This window comes from Varroa destructor, unplaced genomic scaffold (genome assembly GCF_002443255.2).
Source record: "Varroa destructor unplaced genomic scaffold, Vdes_3.0 BEIS01000004.1, whole genome shotgun sequence".
Classification (NCBI taxonomy): domain Eukaryota; kingdom Metazoa; phylum Arthropoda; class Arachnida; order Mesostigmata; family Varroidae; genus Varroa; species Varroa destructor.
Window position 1 is genome coordinate 47904445 of NW_019211457.1, and position 25293 is coordinate 47929737.

Below are 25293 nucleotides of genomic sequence, written 5' to 3' on the forward strand. Positions count from 1 at the left end.
TATTTAACCCACAATAATGTTCTTATTTAATGCTCTGTTTTATTATTTAGTCAGTCTATTTCCTCATATTAGCCTGCCGCCCGCTAAATGCCACAAATCATTTGTCTAAAGAAGCCTTTGTTCTTAAAGCCTTGAAGACAGAATATCTACAGAAATGCGCTTGCTTGTCATATGGAGCATCTGCTTTTGGAATCTAAACGCGAGGTAAACTTTTGTTTGCAGTACAATGCACCTGCAGCAAATTTACATAAATGAACAACTGCTTTTGAATGCTATTTAGGATTTAAGTAACGGCAGATAAATTTAAGCGAAAAAAGCAATAAACACACAAACTTTATAGGCGACCTAACGTGTATATGACAAAACTACATTAATTAGAACCGAAAACTTATCTAGTATAGACAAGTCTATACAGTTTTTATTATAATAACCTTTTCACCGGGTTCAATAACGGCAGTTATATCCTTGATAACGAGTTCGAGGCCATTACGATATCTTGTCGCGTACTTTTGGAAATCGATTTTCCCTCGGGAAGGCCAGTCGAAGGGAGGTTTCTTACCTTCGATGCGCCATTCCGCCTATTTTTAAATAAACAGGGTTAGTCAAGAAGACCTGGATAAAGCTGAGTCACTCTAAGATACGCGTTCGCGATAATGATCGTCTTTCGCCAGCCTTTTTATCATGAAATCGGAACATGTACTGCCCGTTTAGTAAATAAATTTTTATGTAATTTGAAAGATTGGCTAAGGGTGAGCAGTTACGCCGCGCTGATGTTTCATTGCGCGTCGCGCGTTCCTATATACCTTCAATCACTATATAAAGCATGGCATCAATATATTCTTATGATCTTGCTTAGTGTAGGCACTGTGCAATCATTATGCTTAAATTTACATTTGTCCTAAAAGGTTCGTCTATAGAATAACGATCAAGTGTTAGATGACGTCCAGAGAAATAAATGTAATAATCCCGTCATTCGTTTTCTTGTGTACATATAATTAATTCAGAAGACTTTCAGAAGGACTGTACGGCAAACAACGTTCACAAACATTGCCATTAATATTACTAAACAGCGAAGTCGCTAAGAAAAACTATGCCCTTATTTTACTTATCGTACTTTATCTATTATCTTCGCAGAACCTCTATACTGTTCGATTTTCAATTTCGGGCGCAATCGCCTTAACTTGACGGAAATGCGGAACAAGCTAATTTTTGCACCCCACGTGATCAAGTAAAAAAAGAAACACGTATCGTGCTTTAATTCGGTTTCAATGAGAAAAACAAAAAACTACCTTCCTATGAATGTTATCATATTAGTAGGTCATTATTACAACGCCTTGATGGTTAGCAAAAAGTGATTTATTCTTTAGCATTCACAACGTCAGGAGCATAAGTACGCAGAGTAGTACTATACCTTTATTATATTTGTATTGTTTTTTGTGTAATTGTGTTAAGCCTACAAGCCTCCTTTTTAGCTTTCCTCGTGCTCCAATTAAACATATTTATTACCCAAAAATCCGTAACAGGCCCCGAACGTTAAAATTACGACGTGCCCCAAGCATGCACGCCAAAAAAGAGCCGCGTCGGGTTATTATTGCTTAAACAGCACACCACAGGTGTCAATCTTATAATGCTATTAGTTAATTCAGTTGCGTTTTTGACGAACTGAAAACCTAGACAGTACGAATATGAAAATATTAAATGAAAAACTTGCAGTGATATTCTTACTTCGTTATCGCTGTGCGTGTATTCAACAATTCTCTCCACTGAAACAATGCTAGTTTCAACTTCGGAGCTCATCCTGACCATCCAATTAAGGGTAGCTGTGACTGAAAGAGCGTAGCTCAGCATCAAACCAACTTTACCTCCATCCATATAAGACCGGTAGTACACCGTAAATAAGGCTGCAGTCAAAACGATCAAATTTCCGCAAAATTCGAGACGGATCGCCAGCCACCTAGATATATATGAGAATATGGAGAAACAAGATACAATGCTATACTACATACAATGCATATATGGGCGTTGATATAGTGTCCTATATAGGTACCAACACAACCTTTACTGAATAGACCTAGCTCAAACTAGCTAGGGTTCAGGCTAGTTTCAGGCATGCTAAAGCCTCCTTCTTTTCAAAGGAGCATCCTCTGACACTTTGTGTTTGGATAAAGAGGTTTTAACTTTAATAATAACTTAATATATTAAGGGTGATCCAATGTAGCATTTGATTTCCAATGCATATTTAATGGTTTTAGTAATATGGCACATCTATTCAAACAGTTAAGACACATTATACTATTTTATATAGAACTGCAACGGATAATCCAAGCTATTTCGCAAAGAAGATTTTAATAGTTATCTACCACAAAAAAACATATTGATTTAATGGCTAATAATTCCCCACGTTCACTTATCACGGAAAATAATACGAGAAATGAAACAAGTGTACTATTCAGATTACATTTTCGCTATATTATAGATTATAATTTGGCTTAAACTTCACAAAAAGTTTTCCTTCTTCTATAGCTGGGGTCAGCTAGCTATGAGACTGTTAAGTTCTGAGCTATAGTCGCAAAAATGTATTCGAACAAAAATGGAAAACGACCAGGAAAACAAATATTTCAAACATAAAATACTGCTGTATTCTTTATAAAGGACGAAGACGACACAGACTGGGGATAAAATACGCCACCTCTATGAGCCGAACGGAATGCTTAAAAGTGGTCGGCTCATTTCGAGAAATAATTGTTTGATGTCACCGGCCGGTCGTAGCACGAGCGACCCAAAAAGATGTGTAGTCGTTAAAACTATAACCGGGCTTAGAACAGAAATCCGCATCCGACGGTAGAAGAGATTCAATAGTCTCCTGGTATATTTACTGAATCTTTTTGCATCTACGAGAATGTCAAAAAAACGATGCCAAATTTTGAGATATGAATTGAACGGTCGTAACTTGTATTTATAACTCTTTTTGTTCACACACACACATACATACAACTTGTGTAACGTAAGATCAACTCATAGAAAACAACTTGCACTTCGCACATAGTGGCCATTGATGCAAGAAAATTTTTAATCATGAGTAAAATCAACGAGCAAATCGATAATCGATTTCACGAAGCGGACAAAACCTGTAGTACTAAAAACTAATATATTACCTGTTGGAAATAGTAGACGGGTAGTAGCATTGATTATTAATATCGACCCTATTGTTTGATTCGTGCACGAATACGTTTTCTTTCTGGTACGCTCGAATGGTGTTGATTCCTGCCAGGGTCTCCGAAAAGTGTGAAAAAATAGGTGAACGTGTTATTGACTCTAAACGTTTCAGTTGACGAGAGCTCTCGATATAGATCACTTGAATGCCATAATATAGTGCGCCAACTGGGACTATCACGGCTAAGAAGATCGGGGCGTTGAAGCTGATAATTGCCAACGTGACGACCACCTACGGGTAATAAGTACATTTTACTAGTATTGAGCTTTACGGTAGTACTGTTAAAAAATAGTTAGAGTGGTCAACCTACTACAAACATTTATCATGTGTATTTAAAGCGGATCAAAAAGTTGAAAGGAAAAAATCGTAAACAATAAATCAAACTTGTAATCTTAGGACAAACTCTATTGGGTATCTTTAATAATAAACCACAATTTTGCTCACATATCGTAATGCTATTTCTTTATATGCTCAAAGAAATTTGTTCGAAAACATCTTTTTGTGTTATTTGTAGTGCAACTGTTCGTGTCGTCGGTATTATTCATAGGGCGAATTATTAAATCACATTATCTCAAGTTACTGAATTTCTATGCTTGAAAAGAGTTATACTAAATCTTATCTAAACCAACGTTTGGTTTGCCCACCTGTAAAAAGCACATAATCCACGAACGAATGGTTTGCGGTATGGCAAGATCGACAGTATCTATATCTTTGGAGAACCTATTAACGAGACGGCCGATTGGCATTGTATCAAAGAAGCTCATCGGACTTCGCAGCACGTTATATAGTAAAGCCGAGTGAAGCTTTTCTGCGCCGTTTAGAGAGCCGAGGGCAAGCGCCAGTGAGGCTACGAGGATCGTTAGTCCTTGGCCTAAGCCCAGAAGGCCATATACAATCAAACGCTGATTACGCTTGTGTATGTCCTGAGTGCCATCTAATTGATGAAAAGCATGGAAATCAATAAAATAGGTAATTATACCATATGCAGGATATGTAATAATGTTTATAGCAATCAACAAAATGCAATAATTAATGTAACATAACATCTGCTTTTAAAATTTTGATTTAAATACTTTTCAAAATAAAAATACAGTTACTTTTCAGTACATTAGATAATGTACAGAAGAATTCAGATTGTCATCTATATTCACAAAATTTACAAGCCTGTTGCAACGTAACCTAATATTGATGCTTCGCTTATACAATACTACGTTTAACAGAATAGAGTATCAACGTTCGCTTACAGAATACCTTGAGAAAGTTAGAGAGGAGACGTACAATCCGAAAGGAGGCTGTAGGTATTTTATCTTCGGAGTATAAAACTCCGAGGGACAGGTCATGTGGCCGTAAAAGGAAAGGCACGTAAATGTTTGACAAATCTTCACTGGAAAGGAGACTCAGGAACGTCTGTCATACAAGAGGGTTTAACAAAACGTAGATTAACCCCTTGATCCAAGTTATTTGTTTTAAATGGCTTGAAATAAACTTAGTAGATGGAATTACTCTTTTTATTCAGAATTTCCGCAACGGTGATGGGACAGCCTCCACTCTTACGAATCAGGTAAATACCCATGTATTATGGAAAAATCTTTGCGGGAAAGTCATCCATAACAATTTCAATCAATCCGCAATGTAAATCTCGGGCTCGGCAAATTTATAAGGGGTACTTCCCTTTTGTGGCTTAAATGGAAATTAAAATTCTATATTTTTTAACATGCACGAGTAAGCTACAGGTGAAAAACCATGACAAAAGACTGTAAGATCTCTTATAAGTTTATACGAGTTAACGAGTCTGTAAATTATAGAGAGTTCATGCTACCAATTATTTAGCTCATTTTAATAAGCGTAAGTGTCAAAACAGATGTTACTTGCAATCAGGCCTTTACAAGTGATTTAAGACAAATGTAAAAAATAACATAAAGGATAATGATGTGGGAACAGCGCTTCTTTCTATTCTTTTTTCTTGTCATTTTACTGTTTCGATTCTAACGGTTTGACTGTGATTTTTAGCTCTGATTTTAGGTACTTGTAATTCACTTTAATATTCTCATGCATTTTAATATTCTCAAGTCGAAACCTGTACAACTCATTCCGCTGAGATATATCCGAGCTCCACAGGCTTGTCATATTACTAATCTCTGAGTAAACAGGTTGCATATTTTAGTAAATATAGAAGCACACGCATATTAAAAAGGAATCCCTATTTTGCTAACAGCACTAATTGAGTAGGTTTACAACGTAAGTCTCTTCTAGCTGAACCAAGTTGCCTAATAATGACAATCACTCAATTTTAACTTATTACTAAATTTGGAGGGTTTGTAGTAGTACCTGCAAGCAGTCGATCGTTGGACCACTCTGATAGCCAAATATTGGAAAACAGCGCGAAAAGATTTGAAAGGATATTAAACAGGACGATCGTGAATACCCATATGTAACCCATTGCCGCAAAATACGACAAATAGACACTCCATTGAACTTTGCCCGTTTCCATCATTTCCGCTTGGATTAACTTCTGCTGTACTTCAGACGATTGCTCTCCTGCCTAAAAGCAACAAATAACTATATTAAACATTTATAATGGATAATAGAATATTGCTATGCGGAAAATCTAGTAATTCTTATTTTAGAATTGCCGTTATTATAACGCAAAAAAATAGTAGTATTTTCTTTATGGTATAGTATACAGAGTCTCACATTAAAAAAAAATTCGTAAATATGTGATATATACTAGTTGGAAATACTGTATACTGATGCTGAACGACACAGTATTCTGTTTGATGTTGCCAAGAAGGTCACTGAGTTGGTAATCTAGGTTGTCGTAAGCTTTGAAACCTGCCACCCACAATCCATCTTTCTTTAAAACTGGGTTTAAAAATAATTTTAATATTGTAAATTGTGTTTAGAATGTTATCACTTGTTCACACATCACATTATCACTTGTATTCGATACATTTACCTACATTTTTAATCATACTGTTTTCGACATCTCATCGTTTGAATGGCGCACTTTTTATGATGGGAAAGGGTAAACCCATTTGCCAGAAAGGATGTGCGGCCTAAGCGGGTGAAACTTACCTAGCGTATGCATGTAACACCACACTGGCAGACTTTCAGTGAAGTGTAACATACGCTAAGAGTCAAGTAGCTTGAACTAAAAAACTAGCACAAATTCCTGATTGACACACCTTGACATTAGAACTTTGGGAAATTGAAACTCTCCTTGAAAAGTGACCAGATGATTCAAAAGACAATCGGGAATTTGAAGTTGACTTGTCTTGCGAAACGCAACGCGATGGCTTCCGGAGCCCAGTCACACAATCCGGATTTTCCTCACTAATTTCGTCTTCCGTGAGAGGAGCGCCCTGCACCTCGTTGATTGTATCTTCCATAAGGTTCACCTGAAGGAAATACGACATACAAATTATTTACTGACCGGAATTTAACGCTATTTTTTTACTGAAGTAGCTTCCATGCTAGTAACTTAAATACTTTGATAGCTTATTTCTACTCATAAATATTCATTGAAGCTAATTGTAATTATGCTTGCCTCGGTTTCGTCGACCGAGTCCTCTTTCCCAGCTCCTGCTTGAATAAACTGCATTAGTACGTCTGCAAACACGCCTTTTTTGGCCAAAAGTTCTCTGTACGTACCCTCCTCTTGAATGCGGCCATCACCCAAAACCACAATATGGTCTACATGAGGCAGAAATGATATACCATGGGTAACTAGTACCCGTGTGCGTCCTGCCAGGTATCCTGAGTTTCCTATTACCTGAATGAACATCATTCATCGTGAATATACAATCTACAACATGGAAATATGCCTTTAGTTAGAAAAAATAAATTGCAACGTATATTGAAAATGCAACAATATTGCAAAAGAAAACGCAACATTACCCTGTCAACATGAGAATGATTACGTAGGTTTTTAAGACAAGTAACCTTATCGAATATGTGCTTTCCAACGTGAGAATCGACGGCACTGAGAGGATCGTCGAAGAGGAAAACATCTGCGTCGGAATAACACGCTCGCGCCAATGAAATTCGTTGTTTTTGCCCTCCGGAGAGATTAATTCCCTTCTCGCCTATTTCAGTTTCATCACCACCAGGCAAAATTTGAAGATCAGTTCGCAAGGCACAGGCATCAATGACAGCATCATACCTCTTTGCTTCAAAGGGCCGATTGAATAAGACATTTTCTCGTACAGTTGTATTCTGGATCCATGTCTGCTGAGCAACATAAGCCAACTTGCCTACGATGAAACAGAAAACCCAGCAAATTCCTGTGGAGCTGAGTAATAAATCTATTTTATCAACTACAAGCTGTTTAACTTATCTGGTAACTGCATAGGACCTCATATTATCTACTAGACTGAGGATTAACCAAATCATCAGTTAATAAATAAATAAAATTGTTTCTTTAATAAAAAAAAATATTTTCACAAAACTGGCGTGAAGTCTACATTGTTATACCTACGTTTTGAAAAAGTAAGTTTATGTGGAGGTCAATTCGACTGAAGTTCACACGCTTTCAATCACAACTTTATATATATAGATATATAGAGAAAAAGGGAGACAGTTTTGATGCATGCCGAAGAACTTGAAAGTATCATTTCTGTTACAATTACTCACCATGGACCTCAACTTCTCCCCCAATTTTTTCCATATCTCCAAGAATCGCACTTAATAATGAACTCTTTCCGCAGCCCACCTGTCCGACAATGGCCACTAGCTTCCCTCTTCCTACTCGCAATGTAATATCATGTAATGTTGGCTGCTCGCATTCAGCATTGCTCCACGCAAAGGTTCCCTTCTCTACAGAGATAGAAACTGGAGAAGTACGAGACGAAGAGCGAGCAACATACAAATCCAACTCTTCTAAGTTAAGAAAATTGTTAATGCGTTTAACGCTTACCGCTGCTTGAATCAGCATGGAAATTAAGAGAGGCAACATACCTGGAATAAGCAAAGTCATGGATACATTGTACTTTCAGCTTTTGTTATTAATAGATGAACTAACTCTTTAATCTTAGCCAAGCCCACATCCTCTATAGAGTAGAAACGTTATTCAGCCATAAATAACCTAAAGAAAGCCGAACAATTTACAACCTTTGTGGACTATTCATTATGGATGCCTCAGTCAGCATATACAAACGTGCGTATCTAAATAAGAGCAAATATTTAACTGTCGGAAGGTTTCACAGTACTTACGCATTGTGTTTAGAAATCATAATTTGTTCTTACCTTCATATACAGTGATCATAATAGAACAAATATCAAATTTGAAAAATATAACTGCATTTAATAACTCATGGCCGCAAACCATAATCCCATTTTTATGGCTACAAGAACATACTTAAGCTTAAAGCAAAGGAAGAATTACTCACTTAAAGGAAATCGAAGAATGTGGAATAACGTAAGCGAGACGAAGGCTTTCTTCGGGTCCAGAACGTTCTTCTTATCCAGAAGTACGTACGTTAGAAAAGACGCTAGAGATACAAGAAAAGGCGCACATGTCCACAAGAAGCCGAGACCCGCATTTAGATAAGCCATTTCTTTGAGTTTCGCAATTTCCTTGCAGCGAATTGATTTTACTAGATCTTGAAAGCTAAGTTCCCAAGCGTATAGTTTTAAAACTTTAATGCCCGAGAATATTTCGTTCATTAACCTTATTCGGTCATCCTTAAACTTCATTTGATCCGTCTGCAAAAGAATTGTGGTCGGTGAGAATCCATCGAGCGAAGCCACGCACCAACAAAATACAAATTTAAATGGTAACTTTTTAACACAGCTAGAAATTACACAGCCCTGTTTTAAGCAAACAAGCTTGACATTTTTTATACAACGAACCTTAAGGAAATATCGAAGACAGTGTACAATGTAGTTAAGCGAAAATAATGATTAAGAATTTACCCATCTTTTACTACACAGGCCCCACCAGCTAAATTGAGCTAATTTTTACAGTAAGATTCTTATGATAAATAAGCCAGCAACTAAAATTAAAAAAAAAAAGCTTTTTCAATTGCGAATAAAATATCAAATTATTGTGACCAGGCCAGGGAAGTCCAAAATGGTTTCAAGTTGCACAGGTGTCGGCAATAAACACGTTTTTAGCTACTTCATACTAAAGGGCTACGATACGACGACACTAAGTTTTGTACTATTTACTGTTATACAGTGATTAATATTTAACATTAGAATTATCTACAATCGCCTTATCAAATATTATTTAAAACATTATATCGGTACTATATCTTTCAGAGGAATCTGCATATTCTTCGAATATACGTGCATTGTATGTACTGCTCGTGCGTTTCAGACCCCCCACTTTTCACCTACAAGCGTCAAGGAAAAATAACAGCGGGCCTCAATTAGCTTTAAAAAAGCGTAAGGTAGGTAATATTTTTTTAGTCTGTCTATGCCGCTTATTCTACAGACTTCAGCGGTAAGATAAAGCATTTCGAAAACGGGTCTAACATGTTTTGTATGTAGACCTAGCTTGACGAAAAAAAAATATAATGTAAACAATTTTTGGGAAATTAGTGAATGCTTATCCAGAGATATTATCATTATTATTTCTGACAGCTGCATAGGGATTGCCTTTAGGTGACATTACACTGCTAAACTTAATGAACAGAAGAAATGTAATTGTACTAGGCAACCGGTTCCAGCATTGCATGTATACATGCCGGAGCCGGTTCCTAATTTACTTCATCAGTAAATCGTCAGCCAATAGTACTGGATATGGACATGTTTTTAGCAATAGAATATTTTTGAGTCAATATGACGATTACCTGAAGTTTCTTTTGCATGCTGGCTAGCCAGCCGTTGATTGGGATCATAAGAACCATAACGGCTAACCCAGACAGCACTGCAAGCCCAAGAATTTGCCAGAGGAAATACACCGCCAGTGCTATCTGCAATGGCGCCGACCAGATCATGTTTACAAACACCATCAATTCCATAAACTTCTGCGCATCGTTTGACATCAGGTTGATTACCTCCCCTGTTGTCGTTGTTTTTCTCGCGCTGTTAGACAAAACCAAAGATTTCCTACGGCCAGAACACAAAAAAAAGAATATTACAGTCAAATATACTACCTATCATCACAGGTAATACATGTCTATATATACATATTCCCATCATGCTTTCACCCGAAGAATCTATCAGTTCCGGTTTACGAATTAGATACTAGGATATCGATGCTTTCTTTACGCATCTTCATTTAAAGAAACAAAGTCCATTTACTTATCTATGAACACATTGCTAAGTATAGCCCCGATAAATGCAGAATAAGTCTGTTTACGCACAAAATCTTTTCGTAAGAAGAATATTACTTAGTCATAAATAAAAACGAGTTTAAAAGCAACTCAGTTAATGAGTGCAGTCAGTTTTACCGTAAACAATGGTTTAGAGTTAAATCAACAAATTTAAGAAAGGACAAATGCGTACTACAACGATATCCGAAACCACAAAAAGTTCATTATCGCAGAAAATGTGCCAAAGGCTCCTGGAATAGTTTTCACCTGTCAAAAATATAATATATTTATATATTAATAATCACTAAATCAAGCACTTTTACTATTTCAAAACTATTTCTACGAGAAAGCTAAGTCTCTTGTCTTTTGCGTTTGTTTTGGGGTAAACGCCAGCGTATTTCAAATCTTGACAGCAATCTGCAAGATGATAAGGAAAACCGCGACCAAACTGAGAATAGAAATCTCAACGTAGACACACAAGCATTTACATGTTTAAAAACTTTTAGTCGCATGTAATAGAATAATTTACATATAACGGGTACATTAACGTAAAGAACGATATCTTGTGCAATACGCAAATGTAAAATACAGTAGAAGTTACTTCCTCAATCCGAGATATGAGCAAATTACACCGTTTTAGTACCCATGTATTTTATACATCCAGTGCTAGTGTGGTTAAATATTAATACGGATGGTTTGGAGTACGAACAAAAATGTGTTCACACCGGGTTTTGGACCTACATCGCTTTATGTATCCTTAAGTTTAATTGACAACGTTACCACTCTATTATCACAAAGACACAGTGCTTCTTAGCCACTTTATTGTAACTTTCAAACAAATAAACATATATTAGTCTAATTAATATAATTTTTATGGCAACTAAATATATTCCGCGAAACAAAAGCATCGTCCTTGGAATCAATCTAGTTGGACCTCGGTTTCTGTTCTACCTTTGCCTTCTTGGCTATGCTGCATTGGCCAGAACTGTTTGGTTGATTAAGTGATAATTAAAGGGAGCGATATCCATACTGTACGCCGGATAGCCAAAGTTTCCCACTGTAGGTTCATCAGGACTTACCGGGTCACCAAAGTACTATGCGGTGCAGGACTGTTATGCAGCAATACCACTTTGGTGGTTTTTGCCAGTCAAAGGCCTTTTTTTCTATTCTTTTATACTTTTTGTATGCAATTTGAATTACCTGTAAACGGCAGAGATCAATGCGGTTCTCATCCTCATGCCGACGACATACACTCGGTGGAAGTAGACAGACAAGGCTATGCTTTGTAAGCTGGCCGTAATAAACATCAGCGAAGCAAATAATACGCCTTTCCATAGCTCTATACTAGGGTCTTCAATAAAACCGATCATCAAGATTAACAGCTGAGGCTGTACGAATTGAAAAATGTCATGTATAAGCTTCATGCCGGCACCCAGAACAAGCATCGGCCAGTAAGTTCGTACAAGAGCATTAACAACATTGGGCATTCGTGAATTGTCTGCATTGTTATAGGCTGCCCTAGATTTTGCCGAATTAAAAGTGATTTCGCCATCCTGATTTGAAGAAAAAGGTCCATTCGAACCGCTGTCAATCGAGCCCGACGAACGAGGAAATGTTGCCGTAATTGTCGACTCCCTGCATATAAATTTATAAATCGGCAATGCACATAATGTTTTTATTATTATTATTGATAGTATATCCCTGGTTACAGGTAACAACAGAAGTAAAAATCTAATTACCAGCTAAATATTACATAGACCTCCATTTAGTTCAGTCTTGTATCCGAAGTATTGTGAGCAGTACTATCACGTAATATGGTAATAACAGCTGACTTAATTTCAGACACCTGCAGGTAAAACGATAATATGAATTCTGGTATAATTACTGCAATCAATACCTCTATTCTATAAACAGATACTGGCATTGTATTGATAGGTGGAAAAACATGTTTTAATGTAACGGTAAACACGCTTTTAATACTTACGTTTCAAAATTTTTACTGCGAAGTTCTTTCTGCCAGTTCTTGTCAAATTCCCGTGCGACATTAACTGATCGGTCTTGTTGATTAAGTACCCAAAGATGCGCAACTTCGAGTGGCTGCTTGAAGCCTTTGAGAACAAGTGACGTGAACCAGGAGAACAGCATCCGGGATGGAAAGGATGCTCCTTTTTCCGGACTTTCACGCTACAAAAAATTTAGACATGAAACTCGCTATGTAATGACCTAAGGTACATATTTGAATGCATACACTAAATGAGTACTGAAAAATAGTAATCGTGCTATGTAATTGACAAGCAACTAACTCTGAAGCAAAAGCGTACACTTAATGGTTTTAACTATAGCCTTTAACAGGATGATATCAAAAACACTGCTCGTCTAATTTCCAATTCGTAATGGACAATAAGATGCGTCCTTAATTTTTTTTTATATGAATTAACATGTACAGATATTATACAATAATAACAACAGACAGAACAACAATTTGTCGTGTCGTTTTCGATTCTAGGATATGATCTCATTAATACTTTATAGCTTTAACGAACAAACTTAGCACCAGTAAGTGACTATCGACTAAATATAGCTAACAAAGCTTTTCTTCTATTCAATGGATACTGACGCTTAAGCTAAAAAGCAACATTTCTTTTCAAAATACCGTAGCGTATTAAAAGTTAGCGCTCTCGAAATTCTAACAATAATAGCTACTTGTTTCCTCGATAAAAATCATGTTAACTGGAATTTAATTTGGCGTGATAATTATCAATATAAAACTTACTGAGATCCACAACAGGACAAAGAATTTGCCCTAGGCATATAATATATATTGAACGAGCAGTTATATTTTTACGACTTCAATTTTTACTGCCCATAATATTAACTAATCTATAGTCCTCTGTAAATGCATGTTTTTACAATATACTGTATTATTTCTACGTGTTGCGTATCTACTATAATAAAAGCTAATAAATAAACTATTATATTGTGTAGTTGGCGAATAGCGAGTACGTAATTCTAAGCCAGCCGAATTAGGGTAGAATATTGGTATTTACCTCAATCTTAAGTATGACTTTGCGTTTGAGAATGGGAGGAGCATCAGAAAAGAAGTTGAGAACGAGATTGAGCCCAACCAGTGGATAGTAGATCATGTAGCAATGAAATACAACATCTTGCAGGTGGCTGTGATCATCAAACACAGGACTATCCTATATTAGAGAAAACCATACAGTTAAGATTATTATATTATGTTCCGACTAAATGCCTACATTATCCTGCACATGCATAGACTATGCTTTAACTATCATCGCTTATTTTCTCTTTTTGTTTCGTAAGGTAAAGCTAAAACGAAGCCTTATGCAGAATTTAATTGTTTACTAATTGTTGCCAAATCATGTTAAAAGTACATTTGTTTCGATGATGGTTGACCTTAGTGAAATCTTAGTTCAATTCAGTTTTGCATCATAAAATTTTAGAGTAAGTTGATATAATGGGATTCTAGGTAGTTAAACTCTTTTGCATTTAACACATTTAAAGTTGTCAAATTAAACAACGAAACTGAATATCAGTTTCCTCAGTACGATTTGCTAGATGAGTATAAAAATGATACATTCATCACAGTTACAAAGAAACGTTTATATAGCGCGCCGATAGATGTTTTCGAAAAGTTTTAAGGACATTGAAATTAAATTGATATCATGTGTGTTATAGAAATAGGGTCAACTTATGCTTATGCTGCTTTCTTCCTTATAGGAATTTAAATTTTTATGAACATCAATTTTAAATCCACGATTGAATGAATTATGAACAATTTGACTTCTATACAAATCGATTGATTTGCTCCCAGTAAAAAAAAGTAAAAATTATACTTACAATTATCTGAAACTGAAACGCTAAGAGTGGTTATAGGAGTGTCACATCATCTAATTATATTTGCCCTCATTTACTTGAAAACAAGCCTACGAGTCTAGCATGTATGTTTTGATAATCATATTTTTTGTTACATGTCGGTAACAATATCGTAAAGTGGGCATAGATGTTTGAGAATAACATATGATCATAGTTTATATGATATTTATATAGCCCCCAAGCTTTGCCTTATATATTTTACACAAATTTTGTACTTCTAGTTAATTCTGAAATCCTCAAAGATCTGTAATTAGTTTTGCTTCCAAAAAAATTTAATCCGACTTAGAATTTACAGTGATGCATATTTTCTTAATTATCTATTGCTTTTATGTTATTTCAGAAACTTGTTATTCGTATCCTTTAGTTTGTCATATGAGGTTTCATTGAGAAAATAGCAATGGAGTTTGAAAAATTTCCTTCACTGCGAAACGGACGCATATGGTTACAATAACTGTAGGACAATGTTCAACTGTATTTACTTCGACTCTTATATCTTCGACGCAGTATATGTTACCCAACCTTATAAATGGAATATCAATACCATCTCAATGTCAATACTTCCTACATAAATATAACATGTATGTGAGCTTCAGTATTGATTTGATACCAGACCTGCATTGACAACTTTCAATGGAGGCACATACTGTGTTACCGATGCAACACTTTCATGTTGTGCCTTTAATTTTTTATGAAACACCTACGTTAAAACGATAACCAAAGACGTTGCGTAGAAATAGAGATCTGTAAGTCAGGAGACCGCAAAGAAAGGCCACAAGCCAGAAGTTAAAGATTATTCCTGAGCTCTGGAATCCCTTGCGCTTTTCGGCTAGAGTGAACACCATGACCAGGAACTGAAAAGATATATAAAAACATCAACAAAGAAGCAGTAAGATATATAATGTAATCGTTTTAGTTGGTTCATTAAACTATTATAGAAATGTACTACATTAAATAAAACTGTCTTCGTCCCATTATGGCAAGTCCCGATGTTTGGCTGACTGATTTACTTTGTTCCATGTTTAACTGGTTTACTTTCTATTCCTTACGTCCCTTTATTCCCATTTATTACACTTTGCTATCTAGTGGACACTCTTCATGCCGCCAGATTCATTGTCATGTATTTCTCCAATTCCCTAATTGCTTTCCTTTTAGTCCATACCGGCTGGGTTTACCCCGCTACCTCAACTAGATCCTAGCAGCGTAAGACTGTTTTACGTTGTCTTCCCCTTTAGTGTTGCAGAGAACGTATACACCCACTTGGGCTTTCACTATTTTTACCACATAAATTTCGAATTATCTTTGGCCGTTCAATATTTCTCTTGCATCGTACATTAGCTCCATTTGCGTTGCCAGCCACATCCGGAGATGAGTGTAGGTTTTTGGTCCAGCTTGCCTCGGTCATCCCTTCAAGCCTCAATGCTCCCAAACCTCACGTCACGTAACAATTGTAGCTTTTTCGACCATGGTTGAATTATATCACCGTCCGAAAATGGCCAGCTCTTTCCCTCCTAGAATATACCATAAGACCGCTGGCGAGGACCTGGAGCGCTACGGTAGAGACCGTCCAATACGCCCAATTGATTTTGATCGCCAGCATGCTTAGGGTTTACCTTAGTGCCGATTGCAATGCCATAGCCTCAATATGACAATGGATATAGAGCCCCCGTTTCCGTAATTGAGCCTACGAGTCCATCGGTCTACTTTCCCTAAACCCAGCTGCCATTCCCCTGAATACTCTACCAACCCTCGGCAAAACCCGGGTCAAACTCGCGGCAAAATGCTAGGCTTCTGCCTAAACGTATTCCACATGTGCAAGCCCTTATAACCCGGTACTGAGGACCACCCCGAAATGCCTTGCTTTTTCCCGATTTCTATTAGGTGGCCCGTTACTACAAGGTTAACTTATCTTGTTCGCCTTCGGCTCGTTGGCTACAGGATCTTTTCCTTGCATGTATTAGCTATAGATGGTTGCGATTCAACCACTGTGCTATTTTCCCAAAGTTTCATTGTTTGTACCCAGTAAAACGTTTTCTATTCTGGGCATAATTATGAGCCCAAGCTCACCGGTGTAGGCGAGCATTTCAACTCTTCGTAGATTCTCCCAGATCTGATACCCTGTCATAAACCAGATTCCAAATCAAGGATCCAAGAATCGAGCCTTGTAGGACACTGGCAATAACCGTACACACCTAATCTTTGCAATCACTTGCCAGTCTAGGTACACCCTGGCCACTAAATATCTGTGATATATTTAATGGGCATGCTTACTATCTAATGTACACTTGAATAAGCATAGAGTCTATAATAGTGTACTACGCATAACTGCATGTCTCATCTTCCGCTTTTCATGATGGCTTCATTATTGCAATACTGGTGCCCTTTACTCTGTTTCTATAAGTGTATATTAGATTTTCGCGGAAGTTTTACTATGCTAGTATATTGCAGGCTTGAGTGAGATTACAAGATAGTCAGTGAGAAACTCTAAGTCATTCAACGCATATGATTTAGCAGTGCAAAGGATGTTTCAACATAGCACAAAAAGGCAGAGTATACCTTTCCAATATAATGCGGGCTTCAGCCAGTCTCGCTAATCTGTTGAAGTTAAGGCCAAAAGCTAATTTTAGAGGAACCTGTCGTCATCAGTTGTATTTGTACACTGAAGATATTTAAATACGAAAAATGAAAGGAAAAGGATTTTACTCAATAACGCCCTATCCGTGTATTTCATAAAAAAAAAAGTAAAGCATATCTTTTGAACATACGCCGATCTAGCACGAAAGAAGAATTTGTGAAGTAGTTTAAACATTGCGCATATAACCGTAGACATAAACAAACAAAATACTTAACGATAGACTTGCCATAGTTGCAGATTTGATGAAAGGTGTATAGAAGTAAACATCAGGTAAGATTTTGTTATTAATAAACCCCTGTACACCTGTAAATAGGAACTCGACTACACAAACGAGCAAGCATAACATTGTTGTCACCTGAAGTTATTACACAAAAGAAAAAGAGAAAAATAAGACAATTTCTGGCACAACGACATGGAATAATTAAACAGGGCTATGTTATTGGAACGAGTATAATTTAATTAGTGTACAATCAAATAAACTCAATGAAATAGTTTCAGTCACCAAAACCAATTGCGCGACAGTGAAGCGAGATACTTTTAAATGGATTTTTGGCTTAAAAAAGCTGGAGTATCTTACTTTATTTTACAACCACCCTACATGTCGATAAAAAAATCGGCAAACATTTTTAAACCGCTCAAAAATTATGTAATATAGTTGTAAGCATCAGTATTTTGTAGCACCTTCACTTTCAGCGTAAGTGTCACTAGTATTCGACGCATCCCTCTGGTGCGATTTTTTGCTGTCCCAGCTAGAAGTGGATGCTGTTACCACATATTAGTGGTTTTTTTACGGAGATCTGGAATACCTTTTATTTTCTGTCCTTCTCGAACTCTTGATTTTACGATTTTCCTATCGTTTTTTATGGGATTAAGGTCCGCCAAATTAGGAGGCTGAACATCATTGACAGCAAGTGGCCTTGAGGTATTCCGAACTCGTTAATAAAACGCCCCAACGTGCATGGAGACGTCGTTATTTCTTGCAGCTATTCCCGTATCCCGCCAAGCAGCTTCTTTCACTCGAAAAACCTCAGCATATTCCTGCTGCTCTAGAATTACCTGTGTGAAATCATCATCCCATCATAGACTATATCTTAACTTTTAATGGACGTTTGAGTTTTGGCACGACGCTGTTCTCAGAGTATTGTTCGCTGACATGCCAGAAGGCATGACGGACATTTTTTCGAGAATTTCAAACTAGCATTCCTCTGAAAAAAAAAAAACTGACTTCTTCCCAGCTTTCAGCGATTCAATTTTTTGACTCGGTTTGCTCAATGAAAACGGGCCCGTTTCGTTGAACCATCCAACCGAGGTTCTTGGTCTACTTTTCTAAACCCAGTTTCTTTGAGTCAACCGTAAAGCGCAATCTTTAACACGGTCTTTTAATCCGTTCTGGTGAACATAATGCGAAATGAACCTACCTTTTTGAAACTCGTAAACAAACACAACTACTTAGTTGTTCAGCGCCAGCAACAGTCGTATTATATGGTAAGATAGAACGCGCCGGCTGTACATAGTACGGGTTATTAGCAGGAATATTGGATCCCGAAATCACTAAAATTCGATTACAACAAGCTATAGCGCCTGTGATCGCTGGGATTCGATATGTCAGTTTTACACAGTACATCTGTTATCAGTAACCTGAAAATGTTGGCTAATGTTTTTATCGACATGTAGGACACCAGTGAATGTAAAATAATACTGCTTTCATAAATTAATACCCGTTTGATGCCCGTGCTTTAATGTTGTGCAATTGGCTTTAAGAGTTGGAACCATTTGATTAAATGTATTTAAGCATCATGGAATGAAACGCTAAATGCCATTTTTGAGAAATTAGGCACTAAAATTTTTATATACTTAGCTGTCATTCACTCCTATTAAAAAGTTAGAAAGTGCGAAGAAATCCGAAGACAAAAGTAAATGTGTGATTTTTACGCGAGCATACCGGTACGTATGACTTACAATTTTCGTGCAATTTAGCCACGTCCATGGGGTGTAGCTTCGCTGTGATGTAAGTAAATAGTAAGCTTCGAGGGGACTGAGGACCCAAATGAGAACACATGGGATCCAAGCAAGGACAGAGTTTTGAAAGCATACGGTTACATCTGGAGTAGAGCCATTTGTATACCACGTCAGAGAGTCGTTCTGAAAGAATGATGAACGACAAGCGTGGCAGAAAATTAGAACAAGAACTCAGCTTTGCTGATGTCTGTGCCACATATACAAGTGCGTGCAGATGTATATTATTGCGAATAAAAAAGGGTGCATATATTGTTTTTCACACGATTTTTATGAGTAGCTCTTAAATGATATATTATTATGATCACATGTTAACTTAATGAGCCGCCCAAATAATATTCGGATGTTGCATTAATTAAATAATCTCTACGTTTAAATTTTGAAAATATATCTAGGCGAAAATAAATGAAAATAATTTTTTACTCATCCCGCACAAAACTACTGGTTACGTGACCTACAACATCATCTTGGTTCGAGATCGCTGGGGAGACTTTATCATAATTTTAAACTTGCTGCATGTCTATTGCGAAGGACTCTACTCTTAGTTTGGCTTTTTTTACAAATTTAGAATTACATTTACCAATAACCCTAATCTATGTTACGGCTGTAGACACCGTATTAATTCTTCCATCTTTGATTCTAAAGCTGCCACTTGCTACCTTGTTCCCCTGTTAGTTTGCAACCTCGTTGCCCTGTTGTTCATCCGTAAACGCGCTATATTTTTCCAAATAACGGAATAAATATCTGAGCTCAATTTAAGAATTATCAATACAAACCAAAATACATTTGCTTAATTTGAACATGTAAAGTACACCCATAACTGCGCACGGGACGCTAGTATGAGACCTTATCGAGCCCTGACTCCGTGTTCTTTTACCGGTCTTTTCGATTTCCCATTGGTAGGTTATTGAAACCTCAGTATCTTATTGCATTTATTCTGCTTCCTCAGTTCGATTTATGCTATCTCTTCGACAAAAAAGTATTCATATAATCAAAGAATATGAAGCATATGCCCAAATGTTTGCTAATTTATCAACCACTTCGCAATTTAACCAAATTAGCATTCCGTCCTGCTACGGAAAGAAAAAATTGCCCATGTAAAAAGTCTTCCATCAGTTAGAAAATATGATTTATAAATAAAGAGTTCATGTTTTATAAATGTCAACTAATGCCAAGAAAAATTACCATTACGGCTAAATAGCATAAATGTTAATGACCAAGGTGCGCTCATTTTGTAAAGCTGGAAACAGATTTTTCAATAAGATTTTTTAAAGAAATTATCGACAGTTGATATTGGAAAGTTACAAATTGCTAAGAATAATTAACTTGTCTAAATTATCATTACGCTCTACAAAAGAGAGAAACTTCCTCTAGAAGAACTTATTTATCTAGTAACTTATTACGTGCCGAGATAATTTCCAGGTTAAACTCCTATTGTCCGAAGATGTGTTATAAAGTACATTAGGCAAGGCACTCTTCAGGAAAACAGCAGCTTGTTACTGCTGTAATCACATTACGAGTGGAAATAGGAGGTTGAAGACCAAAGGTAATAAACAAGCCTCAGGATCTCAAACCGAAGAACCGAGTTGCTGTAATCAACACTTTTGTGTGAAATGAAGCATTGATGGTGCGCTTCCAATCGCGCTTTGAAACTGTAACGAAAGTACTAAAGATGAAGACATTAAAAAAATTAGTTCCTCAGGGATCGAATCGCGAATAAAAATATATATGGCGTACCTTACAGACAGTGCACGATTTGTACTTGCAAGAAAATTCCTAAAGCACACTGTCGCCATAAACGAAAAGCTGTTGTAATCATAAACTTGTATGGCCAAAAAATAAATCTTTAGTTGGTGTGAACATTTACCTGATTTATTCTGCTAATAAGTGTAGTTGGGAAGTATTCCAATTTGTATATTCGTTCAACACCTCTGGACGATATAATATACCGTTACGATGAGTATCCATTAAATATTAAGTCGTAATCGATAATATATTGAGCATTTTTGTCGCCGAGGCTATATAAGAACGAAGCGTTGCGTTAATGAATCGCATTTGTTCCGATAGCCGTACGTCGCCACTTCGGCCACTTTACCCACTTGTGTGTGCCAACATACCACTGAGGAGGACTCGCCTCTTGGCGGAATCTTTAATTAGTATCAGTATTTCACTTACGCGATGACAGGAAACTGGCAGCCCTCTACATTCTCGCACCGTCCCTCAAACGTTGCGGCGCCTGTTCTGTATGCTCAAACCGAATCTATTTTTGCTGCTATGACCACACCCGCTCATGCTCAAGCGTACGCACGCCGACATCTTATGCGACCCATGGCTTCTCCAATTAGAGATTCTTGGAAATGGAAGCAGGCAGCGAAGTCCATGCATCGCGTCTTCTAGGTTTGAACGTCGCGAAACCTCCAACTGAGTCACTACCTTTTTGACTTATATGGTACACGCCGGGGTGTTTCGGTGCCACCTTCATGAGTTCTCGAATCTCTGCATATCCATGAGCCTTTTCAGCACATAATGACAGTGTATGGTCCCGGGATTCGCAACAGCGCTGTAGTTCATATGATTTGAAACAAAAGAACCCGTTGACGATTGCGTTGATGATTTTCGTTAAAAGGGGAGGTTTTGCTATTGCATTCCCGTGACACACGCTTCAGAACACCAGCTTTTCGTACTTTTAAACAGATTTTTGTCTCTTACCACAAGAACGCAATCGAATCTGGCTGCTTTTAACACTAGGATTTTACGAATAGAGAAGGCTTAGTACAGACCAATGTACAGGTTTTCATATCCCTTCGGACACCCGACAAGCATTGGACTAGTTTTGACAGAAGGAAATATCCAAAGGGGAGATATTATATGATGAGAGGTTAATTTGCTCCCCTTGAGTACGTTGCCATCGTAACCATAGACAAACGGCCATCGCCAGATTACACTTAAGCTTTGCCAAAATGATTTTTATGACATAGGACCCATCCCGGTTGGCCCCTCTAGCGTAGTACCCAAAAAATTACGAATATGTGAAGAAAAAACAGCCTTAACCTATTCACCGTAAATCCTTCAACATTCTGTCCGCAACACACAACCTGGCACCAAAAGAGCTTCGGCGTTTAATTTACCTATTACCTTTACAAATCTGCACCAGGAATTTAAAAGCAAATGCAACAAAGCAAAGAACTTTTGCTTAGAAAAACATGGTGGTCAAGATAAAAGCTACGCGATGCCATTACACCGACAATTAAGTTACAATCTACATATCACTCTGTTACAAAAAAACAAAAGACGTGTTCAGTGGGGACAAAGAGAACAAATTATATGCTATGCAATTGAAGTGAAGCGACAAGAGACACCGTTATTTCGGATAGTTACGGCAGTTTTTGGGTGAGATATGGCACTGATAAACTCAATACCATGTAATTTCTTAAAATGAAAAAATAAGAAAAAGGTGCTTAACATTAAATATCCTGAGCCGTGAATGTAATGATAAAATATCTGAATGGATTAGCATACAAAGCACCATGATTATCACCAAATATACAGTTTGAATTATTTTTTTCATTATATTTATCGTATTTAACATCTTTATGATGAATCAAAAACATAGCATTCGTTTCTATTCAAATTAATGATGCTGCGCAATGTGAAGGCGCATGCCATCAACACTGACAGGATCGAAAAGCACTAAAGCTTTACGAAAGCCTATATGGTGTGGCGGAGAGATGCATCTCACTTTTGATTTACCACTTCAACCCATTCTCGAAATTCTTTTTTAAGAGGATTAATTTGTCAGAACAATTTTCTTATTCGAGTTGTTATGGCTTTGCTTATTTCTTCCGGTTTGCCATAGCGCTTTTGTAGATATTTCGGATCAAAATCGAAATTTAGTGTACTAATATCGATTGAAAAATCTTGGGGTTACAACCTCTGAGTGTAATACATACTTTTTAGATATACGCTCGAACATGCAAACTGCAAAGATGTACAGCTTTTGAGCTCTTTGGCATTCAGATTCTACTTTTAAAAATGCAAATGACAGAGTGATATAAAAACATTTAATGCCGGCTGGTATTATAATATACTAATTTAACTATCAAAATTTATAAAAATATTATATTTAAAAAACCGCTAAAAAATATTGCTAGAGAAGCAAATAGACTAGTTACTTTTTCGCTCGTAACTCTTAATCATATTGCTATGTATGCGTGTAAGAAAGTGACTTACAATTATTTGAAGCTAACTTGTTTCATTACTAACTCTACCGCATCAATTATGAAATTCTACTTGTCTAATAATTATTTTCGTTAAATCCATTTTCTTATTGCGATTATACCGATGTGCTTGCAGAAATGCTTCAGCTACGCGAATATAAAGAACTGCCTTGAGGATACCGACCTTACCACTAGCACCCAAGGTTGTGCAAAGTTTGGGCTCTTCGACAACAGTAACAAAACTGCTGGAAGAGGCTAGCGATTATAACTGTGCAAAAAACCTGCTGTCACGAAGGTTGTCCATAAGTATACAATGCAAAAATGGAACGGGATTTAGGGACACTCTGCCACTTTAATCAATGGGTGCCTCTGAAGAAGAAGAATTAGGAAGTCCCCAGGAACTCGAATTGTTAACTCTACCGATATGTTTGTACTTACACTATGTTTCTAACATAAATATTACTTAACTTGAAAAATTCAAGGGGCCGTGTTGCATTAAATGCCTAATTTTAGGCAGATACTGCCACAGGAAACAAATGGAATTGCACATTAAAACAAAACCCTAGACTAGCCATTTAAATATTGGCTTCTTTATTTAACAAATATTAATGGTACTATTTAAGATAGCTGTTCATATTTTACACAAGAATGTCAGAGTTAAGCGTCTGGTTAAAAATCGCACGTTAACTTACGACTTACCCAAAACTGTGACCCACAGAAATCATCCATTTTGAATTTTTAGTACGAGCTTTTCCGCAGTCCAATGTTGCACGATTTTTGCTGTCCCAGGCTAATTGCTGCTGCTGAATGAGCGTCCGTTTATTCACTCGCGAACTGCAAAAATTACAATTATATTTACTTATGTGGCCAGCTAAATGACAAGTAGGCAAAATCTAGTTTTATTTACAACAATGATTTAGTGCTCATTAAGATGCCGTAGGACATGTTACCAAAAACTGCCTAAGGCGGCTTCTCAACCCACAACAAAGAACTCACCGTCCATCGGTATATTTTAAAACGTGACGAAACATCGTCAGGTTTATTATCTTTCTTACTCGGTGAGTATGAAATTTCAAAAACATCGATGATTTAAGATTGCGTCTCATTAAGTTACAGCAAAGATAAAACAAAGGATGTAAAAATTGCACACATAACAAAATTGTTTTGTCGTTATACATCGGCAAATGCAAAAAAGTATGTATAATAGAGCACGATGTCCGTACCACATTTATGATACTAGATCCGCATATAAGTTCTTGCCGACTGTTTTTAACAAAGCAAAACGTTTTGCTCAACATATCTGATGGTGTGTTCTTTATTTACAAGTTTACAAGTTCCCGTCCCAAAACATTAATGAATTTAACCTATCTTTTTTCCGGGCAGCGGTACACATACTCTTGAAATATTCGTTCTCGAAATATGGATGTTCATACCGTTTAAACTAGAGAATCCTTTACATCTATGTTTGAAGATTCTGTGCTATTTTAAAAGAACACTTTGTTGCAATCTTTATGAACACAGCGAAATAGTGAATGCGCACACAACTCTACTAAGTTGGTCGTATTGAATCAAGAAATTGGGCATGTAAAGACCTTAGATTAAAAATACTGTAATTTTACTATATGACAACATTAAACTACGCGTAATTCTTTCAACCCACCACAATCAAATAGTATTTGATTGGGAAAATCTTTCACACCCAGTGTATAGCCTCGCTTCATTGGACTGTACCCATACAAATCCATGCAGCAATCCCTTATGAGCAAGCGATTTAAAATAAATGGTAGAAGTTCCAAAATGGATCGATGAACAGATCGCCTTGATAGATTTCTTCATTATTCTAAGTACCTAACACTTCAGCGTTGCAGGAAATGTGCGTGAAGAGTTAAGTAAATTACTTTGCTGGGTGAGGTCTTACCCAGATATTAGTACCACTTGAAATAAGCTGAAAGGAACGGTTACATATACGTACATACACATAGTATATGTGAAGCAATTCCGCAAAAAGAGGTCTTTGGCGATATTGACAAGCAAATCACTACATATATATATATA

General features: G+C 36.8%; 1 protein-coding gene across 15 annotated transcripts in view; it reads right to left on the reverse strand.

Moving 5' to 3' along the window:
• The window catches only part of MRP (Multidrug-Resistance like Protein 1), a 49700-nt gene that overhangs the window by 5217 nt on the left and 19190 nt on the right, over window positions 1-25293 (reverse strand). For 9 of the 15 annotated variants that reach the window (XM_086987089.1, XM_086987087.1, XM_086987081.1 and 6 more), the window contains 18 exons: window positions 23938-24072; window positions 18965-19147; window positions 17232-17360; window positions 15075-15224; window positions 13521-13673; window positions 12458-12657; window positions 11674-12108; window positions 10009-10267; window positions 8602-8917; window positions 7847-8170; window positions 7157-7497; window positions 6762-6986; window positions 6400-6612; window positions 5543-5756; window positions 3859-4148; window positions 3156-3445; window positions 1726-1954; window positions 432-578 (listed from right to left, as the gene is read on the reverse strand). In XM_086987089.1, coding sequence (XP_086843215.1) covers window positions 432-578; window positions 1726-1954; window positions 3156-3445; window positions 3859-4148; window positions 5543-5756; window positions 6400-6612; window positions 6762-6986; window positions 7157-7497; window positions 7847-8170; window positions 8602-8917; window positions 10009-10267; window positions 11674-12108; window positions 12458-12657; window positions 13521-13673; window positions 15075-15224; window positions 17232-17360; window positions 18965-19147; window positions 23938-23967 — 4128 coding nt within the window. In that variant the 5' untranslated portion in view covers window positions 23968-24072. Of the gene's footprint in view, window positions 1-431; window positions 579-1725; window positions 1955-3155; window positions 3446-3858; window positions 4149-5542; window positions 5757-6399; window positions 6613-6761; window positions 6987-7156; window positions 7498-7846; window positions 8171-8601; window positions 8918-10008; window positions 10268-11673; window positions 12109-12457; window positions 12658-13520; window positions 13674-15074; window positions 15225-17231; window positions 17361-17811; window positions 17831-18964; window positions 19148-21196; window positions 21582-23937; window positions 24073-25293 lie in introns of those variants that run through there. The other 6 variants (XM_086987092.1, XM_086987090.1, XM_086987091.1 and 3 more) reach the window with 6 other exon arrangements.